This window comes from Homarus americanus, unplaced genomic scaffold (assembly GCF_018991925.1).
Source record: "Homarus americanus isolate GMGI-L3 unplaced genomic scaffold, GMGI_Hamer_2.0 scaffold28, whole genome shotgun sequence".
Lineage (NCBI taxonomy): Eukaryota > Metazoa > Arthropoda > Malacostraca > Decapoda > Nephropidae > Homarus > Homarus americanus.
The window spans coordinates 7,947,529-7,960,468 of record NW_024742238.1 but is presented as its reverse complement, the minus strand read 5'-3'; the positions used below and the strand labels follow the sequence as shown (position 1 = coordinate 7,960,468).

The following is a 12,940-nucleotide window of genomic DNA, read 5'->3' as shown; positions in this document are numbered from 1 at the left end:
ACACATCTACTGGACTGTTTCTGAAGATGTCCCTAATTTTGAGGCCCGATAAACAGAATAAAAGGAGTTCCTGTAATCTTGCTTATGGTACGACAATTAATAGCTACAAGCACTAGCAATAAAAAATAGCCATTCCTCAATGATGTAAACAAAAATATATATCAGTAATACCCCGATTTATGCGTTTCCCGTTTACCCGGTACCCCGCCAGAATCGGAATTCCCACTTTAAAAGGTGCATCTACTCATATACGCGGAGAGCGGCTGGCGGTCTTGCCGCGCCGCCATTTTTGGATTCAAACCTCCCGCCATCCCGCCATGCTCGGGCAAGCGGCGCGAGTAGGTTGAGCAGTAGATACCCCTGTTGTGTTATCGCTGACGTCATATGACGTATCGGACTGTGATTGGGCCACGCATCCTTACCTCCCTCCGCCGCTAGCTGTGATTGGTTTAATGTAATATGACGTGCTTTCCCGCTGGCGGGTAGAAGGCGCTTGACCTAGCCGCGTCAGTTACATCCCTCCCAGCCACACCGTGTATACAGGTATCTATTGTTCAGTAAGAATGGCTGCCGCCAGACCACCACCACCACAGAAAAACCTTCATTACCTGGACCCAGCCGCCCTAAGCCAAAGAAGATACGACGTGCCCTAAGTTACAAGGTGAAGGACAGTATAATACAAAAGTTAGAAAAAGGAACAAGACAGGTTGATCTCGCGCGCCAGCATGGTGTTAAAGAATCTACGATCCGGACGATCAAGAAGGATGCAGCCAAGACAAAAGAACACATGAACATCACAAAGTCTGCAGGTGCTTCAATGATCAAGTATTGCCAGAACAAGGTACTTCTCAAGACAGAAAATTTACTTGTGTGTTACTTGATTCGTCAGGCAAGACGGAACATGGCGGTCGACACGCGGTCAGTTCAGGAGTACGCACGTGAACTGTACGCAGCAGTGTGGCTGCACAGGTTTAAGAAGAGGAACAAGATCACCAACATTAACATTGGTGGTGAAGAAGCCAGTGCTGACCGTGTTGCGGCTAGGGATTTTCCTCCATTCTTACGTGAGATTATGGAGGAAGGACAGTACACCGACGACCAGGTGTTCAACATGAACGAAACCGGTCTGTTTTGGAAAAAGCTACCTTCCAAGACCTTCGTTGTCCAGTATGCCAGCAAGTGTCGGGGCCGGAAGTTGCGCATCACCGTCCTGTTTACCACCAATGCCTCCGGTTCCTGTAAACTCAAGTTATCGGTGATCCACACAGTCCGCAAGCCACACGCCTACAAGAACATGACCAAGCTAAACGTCCACTGGCTGACCACACGTACGTTGTGGATGTTCTCTGCTCTGTCCCTCTCCTGGTTTGATGACTTTCGTTCCCGACGTGAAGAAATTCTGTGAGCAACAGAATGTTCCATTCAAGATTTTGTTGCTCCTTGACAACGCACCAGGACACTCGCCCCTACTGTTGGATCGTCACCCCAACGTAAAAGTGGTCTTCCTTCCTCCCAACACTACATCATTAATCCAGCCCATGGACCAAGAATTAATCTGCAATGTGAAAGCTGCATACGCTGCAAAGAAGTTTAAGCTCCTGAACAACTGTACCAACACCAAGGATGAGTTGCGTAACCTGGGTGACACCGATAGCAAGAGCGATGAGGACGAGGAACAACAGTTGGCGGAGCAAGAAGTTCTCGTCAAACACTTTTGGAGGAAATTTAAAGTCTAGAAAGCTGTGGACTTCTTTGTGGAGGCATGGGATCAGCTGTCTGTAGCAACGGTTTGTCACACATGGAGACATGTGTTGCAAGGTATCCTAGGTGGGAGGCAGAGTCAACCTGTGATTGGTGAGGTTCAGTCTGTTGCAGTAGCAGTGGACCTTGCCTGAGAAGCTGCGCAGTGTTACAGCTGCAGGCTTCTCCGATACCACCAACGAAGACATCCTGGAGGTGAACAGGGATCCTGAGGTGACTGCCGATGAGATGTTAGAAGGCGATCACGTGAGTGAAGAGGCAGGTGGTGAGTCATCCCGAGGAGAACACAAGTTAACACATGGTAATGTTAGGGGTGCCATCGAGTGTGTAGAGAAACTGAAGCTCCTCCTTTCCAACGACCCTAACGATAACCGGTATGAAGTCTTCACTACCCAGCTGGTGCAGGCTATGGAGCCGTACATCAAGGTGTATCACATCATCAACACTAGCCGTCAACAAAACATTACCGAGTTCTTCGCCCGCAACCCACCACAGCCAGCCCAAGCCAGTGTAGTGACAGAGACAGTGATGGTGACTTTGAGGGATTTGTCTGGGAGGCCCTGACAAATGTGGAGGACAGTGATGGTGACTCACCTGAGGGCCAGTAGTCTGCCCTCTGCCTCGGAACCAGCCGCCATTCCCATACGCCGACCCATCTCTTCTACTAACATAAGTGTTAAACCTAACCTTGATTTTTCCGAACATAACCTAACCTTACGTAAGTATTAAACCTTGATTTTTTCTAACATAAACTAACCTTAGGTAAGTGTTAAACCTTGATTTTTTCTAGCCTAACCTGACCTAAGAGTTAAACCTTGATTTTTCTTTTACCTGGTACAGTATATTATTCTCTTATTGATTGTTCTCTTCTATATTATGTGTGTGTGCATACCATCATAAAGTTAACGTGTTATTTTTATTACAACGTACGTATTGTGACGGGAAAAAGTGGAGTTTGGGGGTCGGCCCAGTCTCTATTTCAATTAATCCCTATGTTCTGTTGTTCCACTTACGCGTTTCCCGTTTTACACGGGCCTCAGCGGGTTCAATTGACCGCGTAAATTGGGGTATTACTGTATTATTTTCATTAGGCTTGTCAATACATATACGCAATGTACTGTAGACAATACACTTGAGTAAAGTTAACACAGATGTACAGTATGTCAGAGTGTTTCCATGGTCTCCATTACCAGTACCGGTACAGTATTAATAATTTATAATAAAAAATCAGAGACTTCTATCAAGGTGGCAACTATATACACCAAACATGGATGTTATCCACAATTCTATGCAATAAAACACTTAGAGTATATGCAATGCGTAAGAACAGTAAAGTAAGCAATATCCTTCACTGGGGCTTAGACTATTGAACTGCAAGATTTGAGTCCATGTGACGAACAAATAATAATGCAACTGACAACCTCTATTGAATCAATTGGGACTTGCACCTACAACTGCAAGATGGAAGTCTCTTGTGTTAACCACTAGAACACCAGAAAGTCATATCTAATGCACAACAATCAGTGCAATAGTGGATGTGCAGGAATTCTATTGTAAGTTTCAAGTATTTGACATGAAGTAGTTGGTACCGATTAAGGATTAAACTCCAACACGGATATTGCTTGCATCAATAAAAAGACAATACAAATACCGTATATTTGTACTGTACATATGTTATCACATATCTGTTTATGGTTGAAAGTATTACAGTATTCTGCATACATCTCTTCTTTAAATGCCAAATTGATTCTTAGATTTGTGAGCTGTAAATCCACTTTAATTTTCTAAAAATTATCAGCAAAGTTTGTCTCATGGCTAAAATGTATGAAGACTACTAAACTAAATTTACCAAGGTTTGAAAAATCTCCATATGCTCAATTCTTTCTTTTACATAGCTACATCAAAGGTTTACCATATTATAAGTACTGTACAGTATTGAAACCTTGTCAATTTTAATACCACATAAGTCAAAGAATTATCAATTCCAAGCTACTGTACTTGCTGACAATGTGACATTTAAATTATTGCACAATCTGAAAGTGTCATTCAAGTCCCTGGCACCCCGCTGTCGTGCCCGGTACCTCTCATTGCCAACCTCCTGTTGTCCCTGCCACCACCATTCACTGCCAACCCTCTGTTGTCCCCACCACCACCATTCACTGCTAACCCCCTGTTGTCCCCACCACCACCATTCACTGCCAACCCCCTGTTGTCCCCACCACCACCATTCACTGCCAACCCCCTGTTGTCCCCACCACCACCATTCACTGCGATCATCCTGTTATCCCCACCATTCCCCCCCTGTTGTCCCCACCACCACCATTCACTCACGATCATCCTGTTGTCCCTGCCACCACCATTCACTGCCAACCCCTGTTGTCCCCACCACCACCATTCACTGCAATCATCCTGTTGTCCCCACCACCACCATTCACTGCAACCCCAGTTGTCACCACCACCATTCACTGCAATCATCCTGTTGTCCCCACCACCACCATTCACTGCCAACCCCTGTTGTCCCCACCACCACCATTCACCGCCAACCCCTGTTGTCCCCACCACCACCATTCACTGCCAACCCCTGTTGTCCCCACCACCACCATTCACTGCCAACCCCCTGTTGTCCCCACCACCACCATTCACTGCCAACCCCCTGTTGTCCCCACCACCACCATTCACTGCAATCATCCTGTTGTCCCTGCCACCACCATTCACTGCCAACCCCGTTGTCCCTGCCACCACCATTCACTGCAAACCTCCTGTTGTCCCTGCCACGACCATTCACTGCAAACCTCCTGCTGTCCCTGCCACGACCATTCACTGCAAACCTCCTGTTGTCCCCACTGCCATCATTCATTGCCACCCCCTGCTGTTCCCACCACCAGAGCCCTGCTTTACCCAATATGCTACCCATTGTCAACCTCACCTGCCCACTATCCATACCTGCTCCAATCAGCAAAATGTTTTCTATTTAATTTTAGTAATCAGCCAAACTTTAGTCCCATATAATTTGAATTAAGATGAGTTTCACTAGACTGTACTAATATATGGTTATACAGTGATAAGGTGCAAGTTCTTTTTAAGGAAAGTGGTAAATTGTACAGCATATTCATCAAGAGTTTTTTAAACTTAGCTAGCCCCTTCGTGTTATCTGTAAGCTGCTGTAAAGATCACAAAAGATAACAGCAGCTATCAGATAATACACAAATTATATAATATAGTTCTATGAAACAATGGAATATAACTACACAAAACTAGCTCCTTACCTCAATATAGCTCTGCATGGTTGAATCAGTGGGTCGATCTGTGATGAGGAAGCGCATGTTCTTGTATTCAATTTCTGAGGGGGCGGGTCTGATGCTCTTGGATCTCATGTTTGCACTATTTGCACTCATAACGCTCGTAAAAAACAATCTGGGCAGTAATATATATATACTCTTTTGCAATGGTGGTTTCCTTTTTCATGCAGGGCTTGGAAGTACGGTTGTTTAAGATGATAATAGGGAAATATGGCGATGAATGATAATCTCAAGTGGTTGGCTGGGCACCTTCCACCTTGGGAGACCTCTAAACTTGGGATGAAGTTGTGTGAGATCTCTTCTTGATAATTACAAATATATATATATTCTATATATATATGTGTATATACTTATTTATAAAAAAAGGCTGTAATCTGATATTATACACCGTTCCACAATCACGCTCTATATATACACACACTTAGAACAGACTCACTTTGGCTCTTTACTGATAAAAACTGAATGGTAAAAAGCTTGAAGAGGATGGAGCTAGTGAAGGAAAGGACTGGTAGGGGGGCAACGATGAGGAGCTCGAGCTTCCTCCACCAGACGTGGTGATGATCCCCAATTTTGATTTTGCCGAAATGCTGCTGAAGATTGGGACCTCTCCTGCGCAACTTTGGCCAGAGAGACCACAAAGCAGAAGGGCGGCAGCAGCAGCAGCAGACGATAACGCAGCCACAGAGGACCCGCTTATTTCACGCCTTCACTTTACCCCATCACCAAGTTCAGTCTCCCACTATTCACACTGACACTCAAGACAATGCACACTCAGATTGGCATATGAATCAGGCTTCTTTCTTGCTTATTTGATGTGATATTGTGCCTTGCAGAATTCGCCAGAGCCCTTAAGTAGCTCCATAAGTGTGTAGCCTCGCCCACTGGACAGCTGAAACAAAAGACAACAAATTAAAAACTCAGTTCAATGATACAGTATAAAAGTAATCGCTTGAAAATTTTCTCACCAAATTTATCAAATTTTACTTTTAAGAGAGAAGGTTTATCACGCTAACATGAATTTCTGTGGGTCTGTCTACAGACAGATACACATATCTAGATGTACAGTTGCCTCCACATGAACATACCACAGTCTGGGAGTGAGGGCTCGGGTATGAAGTGTAGCAACGCAGCACCACAGACAGGGTAGAATGAGTGGGCGTGAACAGTGACATTACCTTGTCTGCAATTCGACACAAACCATGAAGAGGGTACGCAAATAAAAAAAATAAAAAACGTAATACGTGTTATGCAGCATTGTTGTGTAGCCACAACTGAATGACTAGGACTGAACTACAGGGAAACGGCAAACAGGGTAATCCATGGTTCGACGCCCATGATTAAGACGTGCATTACCACATCTCTTAAATGTGCCCCCACACACACCTAGGCCATGGTATGTTCATGTGGAGGCAACTGTACATAATTTTAGTTTACATCTCATTGTTTTTTGTCGAAAAAAAAAACCCTCTTATTACTAACATGCACAGTTTTCCCAAATACAATACTGTACTGTAATCTTTTCAAAATAATGTACCGTATATACTCGCGTGTAGTTCGAGTTTTTAAAACCAAATTTTTAGGCAAAAAATTGTGGGTCGACCTCTACATGGGTAATAGTTTTGTTAGGTAGAATCCGTGCATGATGGGAAGGGCGAGGAGTAACTTTTAGCTTCAGACATGAAAAATATTTACCATTTATTGCCAGTAAACAATGGAAACGTAAAATATGTACCAATTAGTAATGAAAAGTTGTGCAGTTCCTTCAGCGGATGAAGCTCACCAACTTACAATAGGCAAAATTACTTTACAACGTACTTTCAGTAGTCTATGTTGAAGTTCTTAGCACAGGCTAACTTATCATATCATATACGGTATCACAGTACTCATTGATCTACAAAAAATACCAGTAATAAAAACCTTTTCGATATTTCACACTTAATATAATACCCGGTAATCCATCTCAACCTCATATTGTTTACAACGATGCACGACGCACCACCAGCTGTTGAGTATCAGCTAGACGGTACACGTGTTTTTTTTAATCGTTTTCAGTTAAAAAACTGTTACATCACACGTATATTTTACCTTAACTGTGCCTGAATGAATATATTCTCGGAAATAAATAGTAGTTTTGCAGAAACGTGATGTATTTCAATGTAAAATAGGATAAAATACTGTACATGACGAAAACAAAAGACTTTACCTAACCTTCCGATGTTCAAGAGATGTTACTCGTTTTTTTAATAGTTTTCGGTTAAAATACTGTTATATTACAATGATATTCTATTCATACTGTGCTTGATATAATACAACCACGGAAATATAATATTTTTTCTGAAATGACGTACATATTACAGTGGAAAATGGGATAAAACCATGACGAAAACAATGACTTTCGCTTTCTTTCGTTGTTCAAAAGATGTTACCGTAATCGCTTTTCGAATGGTTTTCAGTTAAAAAACCTCTTGTACAGGTATTACAATAATATTCCCTCATAATTGACTTGAATAAATACTTGAATGGAAATATACAATATTTTTGCTGAAACTACCCGCGTTTCAGTGTAATGTGTCGTAATAATGGTAAACAATTTGCCTTCGGTGCTTGGTGTTTCAGGCACGGCGACCCTCAGTTTATAGGACGTAGAGTGTTTTTAGTGAAGGTTTTGCTGTTCCATTACCCTCAAAAACTTGGGTCGACCTATAAACGAGGCATATCATAAATTAATGATTTGTTGGTCAAAAAATCAAGGTCGACATATAAACGAGGTAGAATTATAGACGAGTATATACGGTACTAATAATTGTAAGAAAAAAAAGAAAAGAAAAAAAAAAGGGAATCTTTGCAATGAACATAGTTGCATGGTAAGTGAAAATGTTGTAGCATTTAAAACAAATTTAATATTTGACCCTGAATATAGTGGCAATCGTTTTCAGATTTCTGTAAATGCACAAGACAACGTAACATTCCTTATTGCTCTGACCACAGATACTGCCTACAGCTAAATTTAGCACTAAGACGCACACCAACCAGTATTGGCGACAGTAAGAAATTGGTGTCATACCTTAGATTTTTACAAGTACTACACAGCTCTGAAACTACATGTGAACCACAACTGCACAATTACACAAAATTAATTTATCTAAGGAAACTAATAATTCTAAACTAGGTCAGTACAGTACTGTACAGCAAAGTGATGATCCAAACTGATAGCTGTGTATACCTAGGCAAGGAGCACAGTCCATCAGCAATATTATGGATATTACCATATAAACTGTACAGTAATTACTGTACCTGTACGACAAATTCATCAGAATATTTCAACACAACAAATTCAATATAATGTACTGTACAGTATACAGAAATTTCACTAAATACCGTATACAATACAGGGTATATGCTATACCGTACTCTACTAAAAAATTCAAGAATTAATAAATTTACAGCAAATTTTAATAAAAACAAAAAAGTCCCCATTCATAGACTTGGAATCTGAACTATGGCATTATCATTCATTTCATCATGTGGCCCCCTATCAGCAAATGAATGCTCAGATAGAAGAGATATCGAGAAAAGCTTAAGGTCCTTTACAGATTCTCACATTTAGAAGCTGAGAAAATGTACCTCTTAACATATCTTATAGGCAACAGTGTGAAAATTATTTCAGTACATATATCAAGCATTACCAAAGGTTTAAACCAGAAGTGGAGAACATATGGTGACAAAGACAGCTCTGATACCAATAGCAACTTCTGTTTTTTTACCTAATCAGGCTGGAGACTATTTTGGGCATAGCTACCATAAAACTTTACCTGCCAATGAACTTTGATTCCATCTGATTACTGTATCTGATGAAAAAACTAGCTATGTGTTCATGCAAGTAAATACATGCACACAGAACTTACATAACACAAAAGGGCATAACATTTCAAAGAAAGTAAAAGGGTCATTATGAACATGACAAGTTAAGCATCACCAAATTATAACTTCAGTAAAATCATGCATCATACTGCACTGTACCACATGTGATTATGAAGAATAGCACCAGCAGCATGCTTACATATGGTGACTGTGAGACTATGGCATTATATCATTTACAAAAGATAATGTGAACCAAGCTAAGGTACCCTAACACTAACTACCATACTTCTTAGGTAAGGTTAGGTAGGTTACATTAGGTTGGGTTAGTTTGTTTTACCTGTTTCAAAAGAAGTGCTGGGTTGGTGCAGGAGAAAATCCAGAAACAAAAAATTACAAAAACTAAAATCTCTGGTGTCGATACGGGCTATCCCAAAAGCAATGAAAAATTTTCTTCAGTCAAAAATAACTACAGTACTTTAAGTGTGAAACACAATGCTATACTGTACTGTATCAGTTTTGCACAGGTCATTTTTATGAAACTACTTGACAAAAAATCCTCACTTATCATGGCTGCACTTGATAAAATACAGTACCAGCAATATCTCCGTAAGCCGGAATCCCTCAAACCCGGAACTCTCGATAGCCAAATTGAAATTATCTCAGAAAAAAACGTTCCCAATGGCAGAATTTCCCCCAAAATTTCCGGTTTAGGGAACGAAATATTCCAGAAAATCTCGGGGATGGGGGATGTTTTTTCCTGGATTTGAGAGATGAAAATCAGGAGCATTTTCCGGAAATTCCAAGAAAAATTTTCTGGCACCTAGAAAATTCCGGGGATGTGGGATATATTTCTAGATTCGAAGATTATGTAATGCCCAATTTCAGGAACTTCAGATAAAATGTTTCCGCTACCAGGAAAATTCCAGGGATGAGGGATTTTTTCCGGCTTTGAGAGTCATCTCTGTTCACGGAAATCTCTCATTCCCCGAAGTGCTCTACACCAATTGTTCCGGCTAACGGAGATATCACTGTACAGTATTCTTCTAGGGTTAACACTATCACACTATTGGGTAATTTGTTTAGAACCAGCAATTTTTCACTAAACATGTATTTAATTTATGCTTATAATGAAAGAAATACCAAATAGGCTGATACTTCATTGCCACTAATAAACTGATTTAAAGTAACTTATTTTTTATTTAGGCAGAAATTAACTGAAGCATGAAAGGCATACCAGTAGAGGCCATGGCCTACTTGTTGTTCTATAATTAAATTGTAAATGGTTGGTAAAGCTCAAGTTTAGCTAACTGATAAACAATGACCAAGAAGTTCTGTACATGGTCAAATAACCCTAATGCTTAGTAAGCATTATTTCAAGAAATAAAACCAGTAATTATCCATTCCTTTGGGTTTTCTTACATGACGAAGGAAGTACACCGTGGTCTGCACCCTTTGGTGCATTGTCAAAAATTCATCTTACTAAATATGATTTTAGCAAGAATAAACATCCGAGTGACTACTATATTATGTGAACTAAGTACTGCAATTCATTCCAGTTAAAATCTGATATGGTTCAGTGATAATTCCATCAATTAACAAAAGCAATGAGGTCATCGTCTACCTGCACTTTCCAAACCATTAAAAAAGGCTAAGTACTGTACAGTACAGTGCTGGAAATAGGAAATTGGTCCTTCAATCGGATTCTTCGAAATGTCAGGAGTACAATACTGTACTGTACTGTATATTGGTATATGCTACTGTACAGTACAGTAGCTAATTTATTGTCATAAGGCAAGCAATAAGCACACATTAATTTTTAACCAGATACAGTAGTTGCCTTTTTTTTACTGTTTCCCCCACTGGATTTGAATTCTACAGTATATTGTATAGCTACATACAGGTATCCCCCGCTATACAATCAACCACTCTACAAATATTCGCTTATGGCTATGAATGTTCGATTCTTCCACCTCTTTCTTACTAAAAATACTACTGGTACATGTATATGAAAGGTAATGTACCAAATTTATATTTCATTAATTTTTTAATGTGTAAGGTACTAAATTACAGCAGAGTAGTTAGATACCGTAAGTTTTTTTGTGGTTTGTGAATCAATGTAGTTTTCTTAAGTATAATATTGGGATTTTCTTGTGATTGGGGAACCGAATCCCATTTTTCCCATGTGTTATGTTATTCACTATACAAATGGATTTCAAAGAACCCATTTGTATAGTGAGGAATACCTGTACCACAGTTTTGAAACAAAATTTTTAGCAAAAATCCCAAACAAATTAAACCACAGTTGACAGACATCTTTCACATCCACCCTTTTCTTTACCTCAAAACTCAACCGTGTCTCAAGCTTTCAATTAGTATAAGCTTTTCTATAAATCTCACCCAAAATATTCTCCCACATACCTCATCTCTTCCCCTACCACCAGCTCGGAACAAATTAAGTGCATTCAAATCAGGTGCTATAATACTTTACATAACAAAAATAACTTTTGTTACAATAAAACAAGAAAAATTCTTAAGACAAGCAGAAAAATAACTTCCTTGCTGTCATTTTTACTTTCTTCAGGATTTTTACTAAAATGTTTGCTTCAACGCACCAATAGCAGAGCGAAGAAAAAGAGCTTTGATCTCAGAAGTGGTAGGTAAGCCATGACCTCCACAGCCGTGTCCTTGATGCACTTGGCGATTGAAAATACATTCCTAACCTATGTCTTCATTTCAGCAGGAATGAACCACCAAGGACTGGATCAATTACTCAATGACTCATTTATGCTAAAATCAAACATCTTGTATAGTAGTTCATGGAAGGCTTTGTTTTTATGAAGAGCTTATATACCTGGGGGTACTGTACTCCAACTACAGAGCTTATATAATCAGGTACTCTGTTGTCACAAGATTTATAATGATTATGAAATTTGTCTTAAATTTTGGAATGATCCTGTGGTTTTGGGGTTACAGTACAAGTACTCCTCGACTTACGACCACCCGGACATACGACCGCCGCAGTCGTACAATTTTTATTTTCAAATTACGTATTTTCGAGTCCCGACATTAGTGATTGCACTGTGTACTGACAAAATTTTCTTTTGTAATTCCCTTTAAAATGGCTGGCAAGCGTAAAAGTGAGTTTCGTAATGCTGAGAAGAAAAAGAGACACCCATTTTTAATTTTCTATGTATTATTTTCGCATTTTCGACTTACAACCTGGTCGCCAGTCCCCAACCCCGTCGTAAGTCAGGTACAAGATAAAAATAACAGTATTGTACTGAAATCCATTTTTATTAAACCAACAATAACATCACAGCAAATAACCCTGCAAGTATAATACCTGAGGTCTTCAGCAATCTTTGATGAAATATAACTTTCCAGAAACCTAGCCTTCACTTCTAGTTATCTAAAAAAAATAAAATAAAATAAATAAAATAAATAATAATGATAATAGTAAATAAATAAATGCCCGAGGTGGAATCAGACTGGGAACTAAAAAAGTACCGCTACTACTGGGTAAAAATATACTAAGAACAAAAAAATTATATCAGAGGTTTAGAATTAGTCGAGGATATTAGCTGTAGCCCCAGCTATGCAGGCACTCTGTTATTTTTAATTATAAAAGTATGCAGAAGCATGTAAGCCCATGGTCTCCTTGCCATTTTCACCTGCAGGTGATATATACTGACTGTACTGTATATAATATTTTACAATGGATATATCAAAGCTAGTGGTTTGGGGGAGTTTGTTTACAGAACATTTAGTTACCACTTTAGATGCCAGACTCCTGTAGTAAATTGCTTCTTACCTCATTAATACAGGTAGAAAGAAATAGTTAGAGGAATTGGAAGTTCCCTAATTTGGGGCTTTCATAGGTTTCCATGCTTTATATGTTTTTCTGTCATTACATACTGTACTTGTTTACTATGCAAGTGCCAAGTGTTTCATAAATAAACATGATGAAAAACAAGCAGTAAGAGCTTAGATTATTTATACAGTATAATAATAATATTAAC

The 12,940-nt window shown here is 39.7% G+C and overlaps 1 protein-coding gene across 2 annotated transcripts in view; it reads right to left on the bottom strand.

Annotated features, from left to right (window-relative positions):
- Positions 1-12,940, bottom strand: part of LOC121876581 (protein tyrosine phosphatase type IVA 2-like) — a 46,350-nt gene that overhangs the window by 14,565 nt on the left and 18,845 nt on the right. For both annotated transcript variants that reach the window (XM_042381786.1, XM_042381785.1), the window contains exon 2: positions 5,028-5,949. In XM_042381786.1, the coding sequence (XP_042237720.1) occupies positions 5,028-5,156 (129 nt within the window). In that variant the 5' untranslated portion in view covers positions 5,157-5,949. The remainder of the gene's footprint in view (positions 1-5,027; positions 5,950-12,940) is intronic.